At 44.4% G+C, this 20,468-nt stretch overlaps 1 protein-coding gene across 1 annotated transcript in view; it reads right to left on the bottom strand.

The window, feature by feature from the left end:
- The window catches only part of LOC105488198 (NLR family pyrin domain containing 5), a 70,906-nt gene extending 53,368 nt beyond the window's left edge, over positions 1-17,538 (bottom strand). The window contains exons 1-2 of the mRNA XM_071087969.1: positions 17,437-17,538; positions 548-907 (exon numbers count right to left, since the gene is read on the bottom strand). Coding sequence (XP_070944070.1) covers positions 548-893 — 346 coding nt within the window. The 5' untranslated portion in view covers positions 894-907; positions 17,437-17,538. The remainder of the gene's footprint in view (positions 1-547; positions 908-17,436) is intronic.
- Between the last annotated feature and the right edge of the window lie 2,930 nt (positions 17,539-20,468).

Genomic DNA, 20,468 nt, shown 5'->3' with positions numbered 1-20,468 from the left:
ACTATGGACACCAACAGTCTAAGAAAGACCAAGCTTTAGATCAGCACCTGGAACCTCAGTCCTTCATCTCATGGCCAAGTGTGAGACTCACACCGAACCACTATTAGCGTTCTCAACCAACGAGGTTCTTAGCCACTTTCTAACTCATTGCATTATTGAACTTTTGCAATGGCACACACAGTATCACATTTCCTGTTCCAAGATGTGGGAACCAAGGGTTAGAACAGAAGGAGACGTTCCCAAAGTCTCACGACAGACCCGTGATAGTGCCACTCAAGCTTAGCACTTACACCTCAAATCCTATTAACTTCAGTGGAAGTCCATGTGAGTGGAGCCGTTGTCTACCCATTTTTCTCCCTCCTCCGTCGCTTTACAGGCTAGAGACTGCACTAATTTCCAGCCAATGACGATGACCAATGAGATCCTTCTCACGGCTCAGACTCACACTGCAGAGGTGGACCCGGTTACTGAACAATGATCCTCCCCTGTTCCCGTGAGAACCTGAAATCACCTTCCCTGCCCTGGACTTGCCCCAAGTCTCACTTACTTTTCATGTCATCCCTTGCTTTCTCCGAGAGGGTTGGCAGGTTCATACTTTCAAAGATGCTAATGGACGTAGCCCAGGCGAGCGACGCTCCGTAATACTCATGCAAGAGGAGTGCCAGGCATTCCACGTTGGCGTTCTCGATTTCGAACTGTGGAATAGAGCATGTGGTCGATTCTGAAGATTTCTTCTTTAGTAATTCCTTAAATGTCTGAAATTCTTCCTTGTCTAGCTCGTGGAGACACCATTGCAGCCCGTAGCTGGAAAAGGTGAGCGATTTGTCTCCTTCCATCTTGAGACAAGGCTGAGAACTCAGGTTTTGGGGGAAAAGTGGATTCTTTGGTAACATGGAGCAAGTAGGACCTGTGGAAAGAGTGACAAGATTCAAGAGGATCTTGCAGCAAATCCTAGAGTTGATACAACTAATGGCAGTCACCTCACTAGATGAGCAGCCTTCTCGCTTTTTAATTCTTCATGGATGAAGCATTTGTTGCCACAATATCTGTTTATCCCGTTACTGGAACATCAGTGCTGGGATATTTTGTTTTCTGTACCCTTAGTTCCCAAACAGCATCTTAGAGTAAAATTGGACATGCATGCCACAGACGCTCTTGGCTAGTATGTCGTACTCAGAAACACTGGCTGTGGCCGGGCGCAGTGGCTCACGCCTGAAATGCCAGCACTTTGGGAGGCCGAGGCAGGTGGATCGCTTGAGGTCAGGAGTTCGAGACCAGCCTGGCCAACATGGTGAAACTCCATCTCTATTAAAAATATATTTTAAAAAATTAGCCAGGAGTGGTGGCATATGCCTGTAACCCCAGCTACTCAGGAGGCTGAGGCAGGAGAATCGCTTGAATGTGGAAGGCGAAGGTTGCAGTGAGCTGAGACTGCGCCATGGCACTCCAGCCTGGACAAGACAAACTCTGTCTCAAAAAACAAACAAAAAACCACTGGCAAATAGATTCCTACTGTTACTAGTAGCCAGTTACAGGATTCTTCCATCAGCTGATTTCTGTTACGCCTGTTGACATCGAGTTCCATAAACACAGTGAACAGTCTTGGTGTTAAAATAAACTGATAAATACTTGAAAGTCATATCTGATAAGGGATTTACATCTAGATAATATACATGCAGTAATAGGGAGACAAAGAATCCAATTTCATATGGGCAAAGGGTCTGAATATCCATTTCTCCAAAGAAGCTACGCAAATGGCTAACGCGCACATGGAAAGATTAACGTCGTAAGTCACCATCAGGACCAATTCTACCCCTATTTGCTAACTCATTTTACAGATGAGCATCCAGGACCTCTGCTATGAATTGCTTCTCTAAGTTGTCAAGAAGCCTGGTCTATGATGACATCAAAATGTAGCAGTTTTAAGATCCCAGGAATAATTCCTAAATCTCTCAAATTTCTTTGTCATTATAAGCGCTCTATAAATAGTGACAACCAGTACTGGTTGGCCAGTTAGAGCAAATCTTGTTTGCCCCCACCATTACTTTGTGGTAGACAACAAAGCAATCGAAGGAATACCACGTAGTAAAACATTTTAAAGACTCACAGACAGCAGCTTGTCATTTTCTGAGGGGCAGTATTGGTGTGAGGTCACCCTTGCTTGACATCTGTGCATTTATAGTTTTTGAGCTACACTTGCAGATACGCAGTAAGGTCCTGTCAAGTCACCTCCCTGGACCTGGAACCATCCACCAAGGGAAAAAATCAGCCTTCAGGGGGGCAGGTTCTCCTAACACTGATTTTTTGCTCTGCTCACTTAGACAGGGCACCTGCTTTATACTCCCTCACCTGCAGGGACAAACTCGTCCCCAGTAGTTAGCCCCTGTCTTTCCTTCTGCCTACGGTTCTTTCCATGGGAAAGTTTTAAGATGGGCTTGCTGAGATTACTTCAATTAATTAGGAGAGTCAAAAGATAAATTATAAAACACACAGAAGAAAATATTTAAAGGAGGGTAGAGATGGGAGACAAGAGCCTAGAGATGTCATGGTAGCTAAAATCTATTCAATGAGGGTTTTTTTTCCTTTTTTTTTTTTCCTGACTGAGTCTTGCTGTTGCCCAAGCAGGAGTACAGCAGTGCAGACAGAGCTCACTGCAGCCTTCAACTCCTGGGCTGAAGCAATCTTCCTGCCTCAGCCTTTCTAGTAGCTGGGACCACAGACTTGCTGTCACTGCACCAGCTTTTTTTGTTTGTTTGTTTGTTTGTTTTTTTAAGTAGAGACAATGTCTCACTATGTTGCCCAGACTGGTTTCAAACTCCTGGGTTCAAGCAATCCTCTTGCCCTGGCCTCCCAAAGTGTTGGGATTGCAGGCTTGAACTACTGCACCCAGCCAAATTTGAATTTTTTTTTTTTTTTTTTTAGACGGGGTCTCGCTCTGTCACCAGGCTGGAGTGCACTTGTGCAATCTCGGCTCACTGCAACCTCTGCCTCCCAGGTTCAAGCGATTCTCCTGCCTCAGCCTCCTGAGTAGCTGGGATTACAGGTGTGCACCACCACACCCAGCTAATTTGTGTTTTTAGTAGACAGGGTTTCACCCTGTTGGCCAGCATGGTCTAGATCTCTTGACCTCATGATCCACTAGCTTCCCAAAGTGCTAGGATTACAGGTGTGAGCCACTGCACTCCACCAGGTTTGACTATTTCTAACCCTGTTCTAATAATTTAATTTGCTTTACAAGATGAGGCGATACATGTGGGTACACGTTTTCCCGAGGCGCAGGAAACAGGTTATCACAAATACCCTCTTTATGGGAAGGGCCTCTGAAAAGAGTGGAGAGGTGACAGTCCCTGGACAACTGTCACTGAAAGGAGTGGAGACGTGGTATTCCCTGGACAACTGTTACTGAAATGAGTAGAGAGGTGACAGTCTGTGGACAAGTGTCACTGAAAAGAGTGGACAGGTGGCATTCCCTGGAGAACTGTCACTGAAAAGAGTGGATAGGTGACAGTCCCTGGAGAACTGTCACTGAAATGAGTGGAGAGGTGGCAGTCCCTGGAGAACTGTCACTGAAAAGAGTGGACAGGTGGCAGTCCCTGGAGAACTGTCACTGAAAAGAGTGGAGAGGTAGCAGTCCGTGGAGAACCATCACTGAAAAGAGTGGACAGGTGGAAGTCCCTGGACAACTGTCATCGCAAAGAGTGGAGAGGTGGCAGTCCCTGGACAACTGTCATTGAAAAGAGTGGAGAGGTGGTATTCCCTGGAGAACTGTCACTGAAAAGAGTGGACAGGTGGCAGTCCCTGGACAACTGTCACTGTAAAGAGTGGAGACGTGGTATTCCCCGGACAACTGTTACTGAAATGAGTGGAGAGGTGGCAGTCCCTGGACAACTGTCACTGAAAAGGCTGGAGGTGGCAGTCCCTGGAGAACTGTCACTGAAACGAGTGGAGAGGTGGCAGTCCCTGGACAGCTGTCACTGAGAAGAGTGGAGAGGTGGCAGTCCCTGGACAGCTGTCACTGAGAAGAGTGGAGAGGTGGAAGTCCCTGGACAGCTGTCACTGAGAAGAGTGGAGAGGTGGCAGTCCCTGGACAGCTGTCATTGAGAAGAGTGGAGAGGTGGCAGTCCCTGGACAGCTGTCATTGAAGAGTGGAGAGGTGGCAGTCCCTGGACAGCTGTCATTGAAGAGTGGAGAGGTGGCAGTCCCTGGACAGCTGTCACTGAGAAGAGTGGAGAGGTGGCAGTCCCTGGACAGCTGTCATTGAAGAGTGGAGAGGTGGCAGTCCCTGGACAGCTGTCATTGAAGAGTGGAGAGGTGGCAGTCCCTGGACAGCTGTCATTGAAGAGTGGAGAGGTGGCAGTCCCTGGACAGCTGTCATTGAAGAGTGGAGAGGTGGCAGTCCCTGGACAGCTGTCATTGAAGAGTGGAGAGGTGGCAGTCCCTGGACAGCTGTCATTGAAGAGTGGAGAGGTGGCAGTCCCTGGACAACTGTCACTGAAACGAGTGGAGAGATGGCAGTCCCTGGACAGCTGTCATGGGTGGACCAACTTCCTGGAGAAGCGAATATGGCTTTTTCCTGAATTCTTTTTCTTTCTACCGCGGGGAGCGTTCTGCCACAACGGATTGCTAATAACATTGCAGCCAACAGCAGCTCAGGCAGGGAATTCGATCCACGTGTCATGGTACCAAGGCTGAGGGTTGGTTTCCTCATAGGTAACTCAACTCTAAGAGGCTGTCGACGCCTCCTGTAGTGATCCTCAGAGCAGAGCGACAGCTCCAAGTTCAAGTCCTTCTGCAACCTTCATCATACATCCGCATGGAAAGTACCTGAACATCTAAGGCTGGGCTCTCCTCTGGAAGCTGGAAATCAGAGTACCTGCCTCTTCAAGGATTGCTGTGGGGTTTCAGTGAAGCATTAAGTGGGGCAGAAGGGCTGGCACAGAACATGCATGGGAACCCTGACCACCACCTGCTCTAAAGCTACCCGACAGACCGAGATGTCCTGAGCAGAACAGTATGTTACAGCACACAAGCACTTAGGCTTAAGACGCTACTGCCGAGGAAGGCAGATCACCTGAGGTCAGGAATTCGAGACCAGCCTGGCTAACATGGTAAAACCCCATTTCTACTCAAAATACAAAAAATTAGCCAGGCATGGTGGCATGCACCTGTAACCCCAGCTACTCGGGAGACTAAGGCAGGAGAATCACTTGAACCCGGGAGGCAGAGGTTGCAGTGAGCCGAGATTGTGGCATTGCACTCCAGCTTAGGCAACAAGAGTGAAACTCTGTCCACCTCCCCCCGCCCCACCCCCCCCCAAAAAAAAAGATTTAGTAGGATCTCAATTATGTGGATTCTAAACTAATCAAATTCATAGCAGCAGAAGGTAGAATGGTGGTTGCCAGAGACTGGGGGAAAAAATGGGGAAAAAGGAAATGTTGATGAAAAGATACAAACAAGTTTCAGTTAGATCAGAGAAATGAGTTTTAGGGATCCCCTGCACAGCATGGCAACTAGAGTTAATAATGATGTATTTAACCTGCCATGGAATTCAAGAAAAGATGTATTAATATACATTCCAAAATTGCTAAAAGTAGATTTTAAACATCCTCACCACAAAAAGTAACTAAGGTGATGGATTAGCTTTTTTTCTGCAATGTATACATATATCAAAACATCACATTGTACCCCGCAAATATATACAATTGTCAATTAAAAATAAAAGTGAATTTAGGATTGCTTCGATTTGTCAATCTGCGGGTGAGGCTAAAGTGTGTGTACAGATATATATGCACACATATATGTTTTGAGACGGTCTCGCATTGTTTTCCAGGCTGGAGTACAGTGGTACCATCTCAACTCACTGCAACCTCCACCTCCTGGGTTGAAGCAATTCTCCTGCCTCAGCCTCTCAAGTAGCTGGGATTACAGGCACCTGCCACCATGCCCGGCTAATTTTTTGTATTTCTAGTAGAGACGGGATTTCACTAGGTTGGCCAGGCTGGTCTCAAACTCCTGACCTTGTGACTTGCCCACCTCAGCTTCCCAAAGTGCTGGGATTACAGGTATGAGCCACCACACCTGGCCTCATATATACTTTTAGAGACAGGGTCTCACTCTGTCCCCCAGGATGGAGTGCAGTGACTGTCATAGCTCGCCATAGCCTTGAACTCCTGGGCTCAAGTGATCTTCCTGCCTCAGACTCCCAAGTAGCTGGGACAACAGGTGCATACCACCACACCTGGTTTCTTGTATTTTTCTAATTTTAGAATGTCTGAAACTCAGGACTGAGATAAGATAAATCTAATCCAATCTTTGTAATTCCTACTTCATTTCATTAAAAGAGGCAAGGTTTTCATTAACCTACCTACCCTCCGGGAAAACATGTTTTCTTTCTTTGTGTGTGTGCGCTACCGTGGTTGTTTTGACTATTTTGATTATAATAAAACTGTAAGAGTAGATAGTACTTCCTGCCCCTCTACCTCCAACATTCAGAGAATAAAACAATATAGCTTCAATGGATGTATAAATAGTATCAACAGAAACACTTTACAACCTAGGACTAGATATCCTTCAAATTATATTTTTATTATTTTTGAGATAGAGTGTCACTCTGTCACCCAGGCTGGAGTCCAGTGGTGCAGTCTCAGCTCACTGCAACTGCTGCCTTCTGGGCTCAGGTGATCCTCCTGCCCCAGCCTCCCAAGTAGCTGGAATTACAGGTGTCCACTACCATACCCAGCTAATTTTTTGGTATTTTAACCAAAATTTTTGGTGTTTTGGTATTTTTGGTAGAGATAGAGTTTTTACCATCTTGGCTAGGCTGGTCTCGAACTCCTGTCCTGAAGTAATCTGCCCACCTTGGCCTCCCAGAGTGCTGGGATTACAGGCATGAGCCACCTTGCCCAACTATCTTTTAAACTTTTACAGAACTCATACCAATTCTTCTCAATCTATTCTGAGAATTGAAGGGAGGGGAATTCTTCCTGATTCTATGAACCAAGCACTGCCCTGATACCAAAACCAGACAAGGACACACACAAAAAAACTACAGGCCAGTATCTCTCATGAACATAGATGCAAAAATCTTTGACAAAATTCTAGCTAACCAAATCTAAGAACACATCAAAAAGATCATTCCCCATGATCAAGTGGGATTCATCTCAGGGACACAAGGATGGTTCATCAGCAGAATGAAGGACAAAAACCACACGATCATCAAGACATGCAGAGAAAGCATTTGATAAAATTCAATGTTTACAAGAAAAAAACATTTACAAGAAAAAAACCCCATCAAAAAGTGGGTGAAGAATATGAACAGACACTTCTCAAAAGAAGACATTTATGCAGCCAACAGACACGTGAAAAAATGCTCATCCTCACTGGCCAGACAAATGCATATCAAAACCACAATGAGATACCGTCTCACACCAGTTAGAATGGTGATCATTTAAGAAGTCAGGAAACAACAGGTGCTGGAGAGGATGTGGAGAAATAGGAACACTTTTACACTGTTGGTGGGACTGTAAACTAGTTCAACCACTGTGGAAGACAGTGTGGTGATTCCTCAAGGATCTAGAACTAGAAATACCATTTGATCCAGCCATTCCATTACTGGATATATACCTAAAGGATTATAAATCATGTTGCTATAAAGACACATGCACATTATGTTTATTGCAGCACTATTCACAATAGCAAAGACTTGGAACCAACCCAAATGTCCATCAATGATAAACTGGATTAAGAAAATGTGGCACATATACACCATGGAATACCATGCAGCCATAAGAAAGGATGCGTTAATGTCCTTTGTAGGGACATGGATGAAGCTGGAAACCATCATTCTCAGCAAACTATCACAAGAACAGAAAACCAAACACCACATGTTCTCACACATAGATGGGAATTGAACAGTGAGAACACTTGAACACAGGAAGAGAAACATCACACACTGGGGCCTGTCGTGGGGTAGGGGAAGTGGGGAGGGATAGCATTAGGAGATACACCTAATGTAAATGACAAGTTAATGAGTGCAGCACACCAACATGGCACATGTATACATATGAAACAAACCTGCACGTTGCACACATGTACCCTAGAACTTAAAGTATATATAAAAAGTAGATATATATACTTAAAGTATATATAAAGTATATATAAACTTAAAGTATATATAAAGAACTTAAAGAACTTAAAGTATATATAAAAAAGATGAATAAAGAAAAAAAATTCAACATCCCTCTATGGTAAAACACAGAAGCAGCATAACTCAGAATAAAGGCCATATATGACAAACCCACAGCTAGCATTATACTGAATGTGGAAAAGAAGAAAGCCTTTCCTCTAAGAACTGGCACACACGGTGCCTACTTCCACCACTCCTATTTAACACAGTACTGGAAGTCCTAGCCGGAGCAATCAGGGAAGAAAAAGAAAGGGCATCAAAATTGGAGAAGAAGTCAAATTGTTCTTGTTTGCAGGCAACATAATCTTACATTTAAAAAAGCCTACAGACTCCACCAAAAGACTGACAACTGATAAATGAATTCAGCGAAGTTGCAGAATCAACATACAAAAAATGTTCATTTTTGGATAAATTTTTCAGTATGATGCAAGTTTTTGCATAATAAATGAACTCAGTATGATGCAAAAATCAACATACAAAACAGTAGCCTTTCTACACACCAAAAATGAACTAGCTGAAAAAGAAAGCATTGTCCTTTATAATAGCTGCAAAAAAGTACCTAGAAATACATTTAACTAAGGAGGTAAGAAATATCTATAGTAAAAACCACAGAATATCGAAACAATTGAAGAGGGTACATAAAAATGGAGACATCTAATGCTCATGGATTAGAAGAATGTTGTTAAAATGACCATCCTACCCAAAGCAATCTACAGATTCAATGCAATCCCTATCAAAACATCAATGACATTCTTCACAGAAATAGAAAAACAATCCTAAGATTTGTATAGAACCACAAAAGATCCCAAATAGCCCAATTTTGAGCAAAAAGAACAAAGTTGGAGGTATATTACCTGACTTCAAAATATACTACCACAAAGCTATAGTAACCAAAACAGCATGGCACTGTCATGAAAACAGATGTAGACCAATGAAATACAGAACTCAGAAATCCATGTATTTACAGCCAACTCATTTAATGTATTGCTCAGGATTTGTTAGAATATTTTAGTATTTAAATTTTTTAATATACTTTAAGTTCTAGGGTACATGTGCACAACATGCAGGTTTGTTACATATGTATACATGTGCCATGTTGGTTTGCTGCACCCATTAACTCACCATTTGCATTAGGTATTTCTCCTAATACTATCCCTCCCCCATCTCCCTACCCTACGACAGGCCCCAGTGTGTGATGTTCCCCGCCATGTGTCCAAGTGTTCTCATTGTTCAATTTCCACCTGTGAGTGAGAACATGCGGTGTTTGGTTTTCTGTCCTTGCGATAGTTTGCTCAGAATGATGGTTTCCAGCTTCATCCATGTCCCTACAAAGGACATGAACTTATCCAACTCATTTTCAAAGGCACCAAGATTAGGGAAAGCATGCTCTGTTCATTAAGTGGTACTGAGAAAACTGGATAACCATATGCAGAATGAAACTAGATCCCCATCTCTCACCATATATAAAAATCAGCTCAAGATAAAGTACTGAAACACAGGACTTGAAACAATAAAACTAGCAGAAGAAAACACAGGGAAAGCTCTTCTGAATACTAGTCAAGGAGAATATTTTGTGGCTAAGACTTCAAAAGGACAGGCAACAAAAGCAAGAATAGACCAATGGGAATACATCCAACCAAAGAGCTTCTGTATAGCAAAGGAAATAGTCCAAGAGTAAAGAGACAACCTGGTTGGGCATGGTGGCTCACACCTGTAACCCCAGCACTTTGGGAGGCTGAGGCAGGTGGATCATGAGGTCAGGAGATCGAGACCATCCTGGCCAACAAGGTGAAACCTCAACTCTACTAAAAATACAAAAATTAGCTGGGTGTGGTGGTGCATGCCTGAAATTCCAGCTACTGGGGAGGCTGAGGCAAGAGAATCGCTCGAACTATGGAGTCAGAGGTTGCAGTGAGCCGAGACCGCGCCACTGCACTATAGCCTGGGTGAGAGCAAGACTCTGCACAACCCCCCCCCCCCAAAAAAAAAAAAAAAGAAAAAGAAAAAACCTGCAGAATGGGAGAAAATATTTGCAAAATAATCATCTGGCAAGGGACTAATACCCAGAATATATGAGGAACTCAAACAACTGTATAGCAAAACTCCAAGTAATCCATTAAAAATGTGAGCCAAAACCTGCACAGACATCTCTCAAAAGACCAACAGATGAAAAAAGATTCAGCATTGCTCATCATCACAACCTCACTGTGGTTTTGATTTGCATTTCCCTCTAGTTAGAATGGCTATTATCAAAAAAGACCAAAAATAAATGCTGGCAACGATGCGGAGAAAGCAGCTCCTCTCCACGGTTGGTGGAAATGTAAATTAGCACAGCCTTTGTGGAAAACAGTTGTCTCAAAAACCTGAAAATACATTAATACCATATGATCCAGTGATCTGGTGATTTACCCGAAGTGTATCAAAAGCCCGTCTGCACTCCCACGTTTACCACCCCACTATACACAATAGCTAAGATACGGAATCTACCTGTCCATCAACAGACAAATGGATCAAGACGTGGTACACACACAAGGGAACACGATTCAGCCTTCAAAAAATCCTGCCATTTGTGAAAATATGGGTGAGTCTGTAGTTCATTATGTGAAGCAAAATAAATCAGGCACGGAAAATTAAATACTGCATATATTTTACTCATATATGGGAGTTAAACTGAGCGAATGGGACCATGGAAGTAGGGGATATAATTGTATGTATTAAGGCTGGGAAGGGGAGAAGCAGGGGAGAGGATGGCTCATGGGTGCTAAGATTACAGGTAGACAGGAGAAATGGGGGCAGGCACTCTGCAGCACTGCAGGTGAATATGGTGAACCATAACTTATTGTCTATTCTCAAGAAGCTAGAAGTGAGGACCGAGTGTTCACAACACAAATGTTCTGGGTGATAAATATGCTAAATCCCCTGATTTGATCATGACACACTGTATATAGGTATCAAAGTATCACTCGTGGGCCGGGCGCGGTGGCTCACATCTGTAATCCCAGTACTTTGGGAGGCCGAGGCGGGTGGATCACCTGAGGTCGGGAGTTCGAGACCAGCCTGATCAACACGGAGAAACCCCCTCTCTACTAAAAATACAAAATTAGCCGAGCATGGTGGCAGGCGCCTGTAATCCCAATTACTCTGGAGGCTGAGGCGGGAGAATCACTTGAACCTGGGAGGCAGAGGTTGTGGTGAGCCGAGATTGCGCCACAGCACTCCAGCCTGGGCAACAAGAGAATCCATCTCAAAAAAAAAAAAAAAAAAATTCCTCCCATAAATATGTACAGCTATGTGTCAACTAAAATAAAGGAAAAACTGCAGCAAATACACATATTTTTGACAAAGATCAGGGGTCAGCAAATCTCCCGAAAGGAGCCAGGCATCTTAGGATTTGGGGGCCATTTGCTCTCTGCCACCACTGCTTAGCTGCTCCTGTGGTACGAAAGTAGTTGCAGACAATTTGTCAACAAAGGAGAAAAGCTATGTTCCAATAAATCTTTATTTGCAAAGGACTGGATTTGACACACAAGCCCTACAGGGAAACCCATAAGAATGTTAGCTGTCATTATCAAAAAGTCAAAAAACAGATGCTGCTGAGGTTGTGGGAAAAAAGGGAATGCTTACACAGTGTTGATGGGAGTGTAAACCAGTTCAGCCATTGTGGAAAGCAGTGTGGAGATTCCTCAAAGAGCTAAAAGCAGAAGTAGCATTGGACCCAGCAATCCCATTACTGGGTGTATATACTAAGAGGAATATAAAGCATTCTATCATCAACACACATGCGTGCGAATGTTCGCTGCAGCACTGTTCACAATAGCGAAGATGTGGAGTCAACCTAAATGCCCATCAAGGGCAGACTGGATAAAGAAAATGTGGTACATGTACACCATGGAATACTATGCAGCCATAAAAAAGACTGAGATGTCTTTTGCGGGAACATAGATGGAACTGGAGGCCATCATCCTGAGCAAACTAAGACAGGAACAGAAAACCAAATACCACATGTCCTCACTTACAAGTGGGAGCTCAATCAGAACACATGAACACAGAGGAACAGATAATGGGGTCTACTTGAGGGTGGGAGGAGGGTGAGTAGCAGAAAAAAAATAACTATTGGGTACTGGGCTTAATACCTGGGTGATCAGTCTGTACAACAAATCCCCATTACACAAGTTTACCTGTGTAACAAACAAGTGTACATGTGACAAACCTTCACACCCCCAAAACTAAGAGGTAAAAAAAGTTAGCTGTCAGCAATTCTGTTCAGTTTTGTATTCTCTCCACTATTCTTTATATTTGATATTTCACTATTATTTATTTTTACCTAATTTATATTTGGTAGGAAAACAATCACATAAAGAAGAGCTATAGAAGTGGAACGAAGGTGAAAATTAACATTGGTATGTATGCCTCATAAATTACTTGAACAATTTTAAATTATATGCAGTTATTAAATTGGGCTGGTAACAAATAACTATAAAAATCTCACACAAAATGTAATAACCAGTTAAGCATGATGAGATCAAATGAACAGCAACTATAGAGGTAAAAAACGTGCGTAATTTAGAAAAGTGGCATATCTGTTTTGAGGGCCTTAAAATACTGCTGCTAGAGGAAAGGCTTGATGGTGAGGCAGAGGCAGATTCCCAGCACACCAACGATCCTCCATCAGCATAATGTCATCCAAGAACTCCTGCCGATATTTTTGTCAGGACAAGAAACTCTGTTTCTGTGAAAAGCCAAAACTAGACAAGAGAACTCTAAAAAATGTTATTCACTCTGTTGATGTCCAGGCTGGACTTCAACATTGACGATAGAAGGTCACCATTTCCTGGGGCTGTACGCAGATGTACTCAATTCTGAAATATTTCTATCCATGAATTCCTACTTTACATTTAGCCCCCAAATAATGAGCAAACGGAATAGAAGGTCTCAATCGAATGGTATAAAAGAGACAAGATGACAGATTAATTCAATACAGTGCCCTCCTCCCTCCAGAAAAACAAACAAATCTTTCAAGTCCCCTTGAAAAAACTGCAAATAAATTTGAGACTATGACAAAGAATGCATTATGTAAAGAGCTCTTCCAACCCATAATGGCAGCTCAGTATATTAAAAGAATTTTTTTTTTTTGAGATGGAGTTTTGCTTTTGTTGCCCAGGCTAGAGTACAGTGGTGTGATCTCGGCTCACTGCAACCTTCACCTCCTGGGTTCAAGTGATTCTCCTGCCTCAGCCTCCCCAGTAGCTAGGATTAGAGACAGCCACAACCACGCCCGGCTAATTTGTATATTTTTAGTAGACCGGGGGGAGGGGGGGGTTTTGCCATGTTGGTCAGGCTGGTCTTGAACCTCTGATCTCAGATGATCCACCTGCCTCAGCCTCCCAAAGTGCTGGGATTATAGGCATGAGCCACTGTGCCCAGCCTATTAGAAGGATTTTGAAGAATTAAAAAACTGCATATGACTTTTGCAATCCCAGCATGTTGGGGCCTTGAGGCAGGTGGATCACCTCATGTCAGAAATTCGAGACCAGCCTGGCCAACATGGTGAAACCCCATCTCTACTAAAAATACAAAAATTAGCTGGGTGTGGTGGCATGTGCCTGAAATCCCAGCTACTCAGAAGGCTGAGGCAGGAGAATTGCTTGAACCCGGGAGGCAGATGTTGCAGTGAGCCAAGATCGTGCCACTGCACTCCAGCCTGGACACAGAGTAAGACACTGTCAAAAAAAAAAAAAAAAAAAAAAAAAAGAAAAGAAAAAAAAAACAAAACTGCATATGACTCTTAAATGCACTTAAAAAAACAATGTTATTACTGATAAAATAGCCAAAATGATGTACCACGTTTGACATGTGAGGCTGACAATGTCCACAATGCATGACTGGACCCTGCTTTGTGATGGGTGAAGAAAAACGTGCTCCTACATTAGTGGAAGTGTAAATGCATGCCATCCTTTTGGATGGTACTTTGGCAGTCTTTACCCATTTTAATTGTAAATATTAGACCCAGCCTTGTGTAAAGCAGCAAGACTGAAGACCATTTAGGAGTCGGTTAATAACAGGTGGATTAATTTAAGCACCAACGTACCCTGCGTCCTTAAAAATGCACAAGGATCAGCACAGAAAGGTGCCCCACCTGTAAGGCTCTCAACACCACACACACGCGCACAACGCCTTTGGGTGAGGAGCAGAAAATAGGGAGGAGACACTAAGAGGGGCAGGGAAGGACACACTTCACACCACATCTTCTCGTATTGCTGCTTTCAAATTAATACTGAAAAAGGCTGGGCGCGGTGGCTCATGCCTGACATCCCAGAACTTTGGGAGCCTGAAGTGGGTGGATCACCTGGGTCAGGAGTTCGAGACCAGCGCTGCCAACATGGTGAAACCTCGTCTCTACTAAAAATACAAAAATTAGCCAGGCTTGGTTGTGGGCACCTGCAATCCCAGCTACTCAGGAGGCTGAGGCAGGAGAATCGCTTGAATCCGGGAGGTGAAGGTTGCAGTGAGCCTAGATTGTGCAACTGTACTCCAGCCTGGGTGACAGACGGAGACTCCATCTTAAAACACACACACACACACACACACACACACAAAACCCAAATCACCAAATTAATACTAAAAAGTACCTCCCATTTAAAAAATCGTTTTAGAAGCTAAGTAGACATAAAGGAATTTCACCAAAACAATAGAGGTTTTTGTTTTTTGTTTTTTGTTTTTTGTTTTTTTTGAGACTGAGTCTGGCTCTGTCGCCCAGGCTGGAGTGCGGTGGCCGGATCTCAGCTCACTGCAAGCTCCGCCTCCCGGGTTCACGCCATTCTCCTGCCTCAGCCTCCCGAGTAGCTGGGACTACAGGCGTCCGCCACCTCGCCCGGCTAGTTTTTTGTATTTTTTAGTAGAGACGGGGTTTCACCGTGTTAGCCAGGATGGTCTCGGCCTCCCAAAGTGCTGGGATTACAGGCTTGAGCCACCGCGCCCGGCCACAATAGAGGTATTCTTACCAGTACCCATCCATGGAAGACCAAAAACCTAGGTACACGTGAACACTGATAGAACATTGAAGTTTATGTGCTGTGTTGCTCCAAATAGAACCATAGCAAGAAAATAAGCTTTTCTACACATTCCTATAAATATTTAGGGACCATATTGGTCATTGGTAAATGGAAAAATACTTACTTCTGAGCACCTGTTTAAAAGCTAACATCCTAACCACAGAACAATTAACATTTTCTAGGTTTTCCTCCCCCTTCTAAGTTAACAAAAAGCACCTGGATACATGGAAATTGAAAGCAAAACACACAAGACAAAGACTCTCAATGTAGGCAACGAAGAGGGGAAGGTTATTTGAGAGAGAATTTCGGACTGTCATATGTCAACACTTCTATATATACATAATTTGAATTAAACATTTGCCTTACCACACTGCACAATCCTTTGAAGGGGCTGGAGGACCAAGAAGTGAACCAGGGCTGTCAAAACCAACAAAAACCTCAGGGGCGGGTAAGGAAATGAGTGTGGTCTGGGGACGGTGATTTTATTTTTAGGGTGAGGTGATTGAGCAAGTTCATACGTTCAGAGCTGAGAATAAAGGTAGAAGCAGCAAGAGGATGACAAAGATTCTTGTCTCTATCCTGCCTTCGGTGACTCAAAGCTTTTCCTTTAAACTTTATGTAGCACAGATAGAGTTTTCCTTCTTGACATGGCGTCTTGCTGTCGTCCAGGCTGAAGTGCAGTGGCGTGATCTCAGCTCACTGCAACCTCCGCCTCCCAGGTTCAAGCAATTCTCCTGCCTCAGCCTCCCGAGAAACTGGGATTACAGGTGTCCAGCACACCTGTTTTTTTTTGTTTTTTTGTTTTTTAAGTAGAGGAGGAGTTTCACCATGTTGGCCAGGCAGGTCTCGAACTCCTGACCTCAGGTAATCTGCCCGCCTCTACCTCCCACAGTGCTGGGTTACAGGCGTGAGCCACCACGCCCGGCCTTACATGGCGTATTAATATACAAAGGGCATCGCCGTCCTCACTCCCGAGTTCGAAGCTGAGGTTCTGTGATGTTGACTGGGTTGCTCTGTTTTAGGGGAAGGTGCATTAATGCATACGGGATGATAACGCCCTGTATTTCCCTTGAACTGATTAATCAAGCCCAGAGAAAGATGACTGGATGGTGTAGAGATTAATTTGGGATAGGCACGGTCACTTTCTCCCGAGTGAAGTCAGGTGGGTGAGGAGTTGGGGAGAAGTTTTTCAAGTCCAGGCAGGATTACAGCCGGAGGGAGGTAAAGGAAAGCTGCTGGTTGAGGTTATTTTCTGAGGATGAATGACTTCCCTAAGCTCGCACTTTGTCGCTATGCTTTTTCAACAGACCGACCTCTCCCACCACACCTTTCTACGCAGGTGTCCTGAATGATAAGAAGCAGTTAAGATTACAGGGCTGGAAGTCTCAGGCCCAGTTTTGAATATTGATTTGCCGCTTTCTGCCCCAGGCAAGCCATTTAATTTCTCTGGGGCTCAGCTTCCTCCCTTGGTAAACAGGACAAACAACACTGTCAGAATTATACGGCATTTCAGTAACTAAGTTACAGTTAACATATTATTAGCACAATTAGCACCGTAACACCCCCCACCCCAGACTCCTACTAAATGCACACATTTGCTAACCCTGACATTCAAGTCGCAGTACCCCCACTCTGTATTCTATTTATTTTTGAGATGGAGTCTCACTCTGTCACCCAGTCTAGAGTGCAGTGGCGTGACCCTGGCTCACTGCAACCTCTGCCTCCTGGGTTCAAGCAATTCTCCTTCCTCAGCCTCCCTAGAAGGTGGGATTATAGGCGCCTGCCACCACGCCCGGCTCATTTTTGTATTTTTATTAGAGACAAGGATTTCACCATGTTGGCCAGGTTGGTCTTGAACTCCTGACCTCAGATGATCCACCTGCCTCGGCCTCCTGAAGTGCTGGGTTTACAGGCATGAGCCACTGTGCCCAGCCCTCTGTACTGTATTTTAGACCAAATGTCTGGAAAGGACGAGAGACTTACCTAAATATCCCAAGTAAATATGAGGTTTTAGGAGAAGATCTTTACAGCAAAATGGGGTAACTGGACTTTGTTCTTTCGAGGAACCCTTTGGTCCCGGGCTTTGAGCAGCCAAAAGGGAGAGGGTGGGGGCGCCTAGTAAGCTCAATATGCAGGTTCTAATCAGCAGTGGAGAACAAAAGCGGGAAGGACAGGGAGCAAGACAGGAGGAATACTCACCAACTTCACACCTCGCCTCCAAGAGCAGGTCCTGCGCTGGGCTAACTGGCAATCACAGAAAAAAGGCGGCCACGCCCAGCTCCGTGCCCACGAGGCGATAATCCTTGGGGAGCGCTGAGCCCGTGATGTTGCTGCTGCCTATTGGCAGCAACCGGCTCTGAACGACCAGCCCCAGGGAACAGGCACTTTTCTGCACCTGTGTGCACCATTTACAGGTGCTGCTGCTGCCAAGAGGCTGCCTTGCCCCCACACACCTGCGCTCAGGGCGCCCGGATGCTAACAGCCTTCAGCTGGCTGTCCCGGAGCAATTAGTGTATGTGTGTGTGTGTGTGAGAGAGAGAGAGAGAGACAGAGAGAGTGCATGTGTGTGGGAGAGAGTGTGTGAGAAAGAATGTGCAAGACAGAGACAGTGTGTGTGAGAGAGAGAGACAGAGAGAGTGCATGTGTGTGAGTGTGTGTGTGAGAAAGAATGTGCAAGACAGAGACTGTGTGTATGAGAGAGAGACAGAGAGAGTGCATGTGTGTGAGAGAGTGTGTGTGAGAACGTGCAAAACAGAGACAGTGTGTGAGAGAGACAGAGAGTGCATGTGTGTGAGAGTGTGTGTGTGTGAGAAAGAATGTGCAACACAGAGACAGTGTGTGTGAGAGACAGAGAGAGTGCGTGTGTGTGTGTGAGAAAGAATGTGCAAGACAGAGACAGTGTGTGTGTGAGAGACAGAATGCGTGTGTGTGTGTGAGTGTTCAAGACAGAGACAGTGTGTGAGAGAGAATGTGTGTGAGACAGTGTGTGTGCATGTGAGAGTGTGTGTGAGACAGAGTGTGAGAGACTGTGTGTGAGTGTGAGAGTGTGTGAGAGAGACAGTGTGTGAGAGAGGATGTGTGTGAGACAGTGTGTGTGAGAGACAGTGTGTGTGAGAGACAGTGTGTGTGAGAGACTGTGTGAGAGTGTGTGAGACTGTGTGTGTGAGAATGTGTGAGAGTGTGTTTGTGAGAGAGACAGAGTGTGTGTATGAGTGTGTGAGAGAGACAGTGTGTGTGTATGTGTGTGTGTGTGTGTTGGGTGCCCTTATTTTACATAATCCGGAAGTTGCACTTGGCTTTTTTTTGTGTGTGTATATTGACAAATTATAATTGTATATTCTCGTGGGGTCCAGTGTGATCTATGTACACAATGTCAAATGGTTAAATCAAGCTAACAAACACACATCTGTTGCCTTGAATACTTATTTTTTTTTTGTGGTGAGAACACTTGAAATGTACTCCCTTAGCAATCTTGAAACAGAAGTTTATACTTTTGATAAAGTCCAATGTATTTAGTTTTAGTTTATTTTGATGTGGACTCTTGCTCTGTGACCCAGGCTGGAGTGCTCAGTGCAAACTCCACCTCCCGGGTTCAAAGGATTCTCCTGCCTCAGCCTCCTGAATAGCTGGAACTACAGGTGTGCACCACCACGCCCGGCTAATTTTTGAATTTTTAGTAGAGAGGGGGTTTCACTATGTTGGCCAAACTGATCTCGAACTCCTGACGACAGGTGATCCACCAGCCTCGGCCTCCCAAAGCGCTGGGATTACAGGCATGAAATACTGTGCCTGGCCAAACGTGTTTGAAAATTCCATTTGAAGAATTTATGGTGAACGCATATTAAATTTATGGTCTCTCCTTAGGTAATGAATGTCTTCTGATTAGTTCACTTTTAGAAAGTATAGCATCTTTCCTTTCACATTTAGATTTATACTATACTCGGAATTAATTTTGTATATGGTATGAGGTAGGAATTCAGATTTTTTTCTTCTATGTGTGACCAATGAATTTAGCACCATTTGTTAAAATACTACTCTTTGCCTAGTCTTTTGGAGTGTCGGTTTGTCAGAAGTCACATGATCATGTTTGTGACCTTCTGTTCTAGACTCTATTGTTTCCCAAGTATATTTCTCCAATCTCTAATTAAATGCATGGAAAATACCATACTGTGCTAGCTATCCTGAACTCTTTGTATTTCTTTTTTCTCTTTTTCTTTTTTTCTTTTTTTGAGACGGAGTCTTGCACTGTCACCCGGCCTGGAGTGCAATGGCATGATCTCAGCTCACTGCAACCTCTGCTTCCCCGGTTCAAGCGATGCTCCTACCTCAACCTCCCGAGTAGCTGGGATTACAGGCACCTGCCACCACGCCTGGCTAATTTTTTGTATCTTTAGTAGAGATGGGGTTTTGCCTTGTTGGCCAGGCTGGTCTTGAACTCCTGACCTTGTGATCCGCTCACCTGGGCCTCCCAAAGTGCTGGGATTACAGGCGTGAGCCACCGTGCTTGGCCACTTTTCTTCACATACTTTAGAATTTGCCCGTAAATTTCCATTAGTGTACTTTGGGCATTTTATGGTCATTGCAATAACTTTATGAATACAGCCGAGGAAAACTGTCATCTTTGAAAGACAGTGTTCCTATTCATGAAGTTTGTATATTTCTCCATTTATTAGGTATTCTTTATTTTTGTCTTTTGAGACAGGGCCTCACTTTGTTGCCCAGGCTGGAGTGCAGTGGTGCAAACATGGTTTACTGCAGCCTTGACCTCCTGGGCTCAAGTGATCCTCCCACTTGGCCTCCCAAAGGGGTGGGATTACAGGCGTGAGCCACTAGGCCTGGCCAAGGCACATCTTTTTTTTCTTTTTCTTTTTCTTTTTTTTTGAGACAGAGTTTTGTTCTTGTTGTCCAGGCTGGAGTGCAATGGTGCGATCTCGGCTCAACGCAACCTCCACCTCCTGGGTTTAAGGGATTCTCCTGCCTCAGCCTCAGGAGTAGCTGGGACCACAGGTATGCACCACCACGCCCAGCTAATTTTGTATTTTAAGTAGAGACGGGGTTTATCCATGTTGGCCAGGCTGGTGTCAAATTCCTGACCTCGTGATCCACCTGCCTCGGCCTCCCAAAGTGCTGGGATTATAAGCCTCAGCCACCACACCCGGCCACAACTTTTATTAAGTTTATTCCTATTTGAGATTATTGATACCAGTAGAAAAGAAATGTTGTTATGCTTT

The sequence above is a fragment of the Macaca nemestrina genome, chromosome 20 (assembly GCF_043159975.1).
Source record: "Macaca nemestrina isolate mMacNem1 chromosome 20, mMacNem.hap1, whole genome shotgun sequence".
Lineage (NCBI taxonomy): Eukaryota > Metazoa > Chordata > Mammalia > Primates > Cercopithecidae > Macaca > Macaca nemestrina.
The sequence above is the reverse complement of the archived record's forward strand: the minus strand, read 5'-3'. Positions and strand labels throughout refer to the sequence as shown.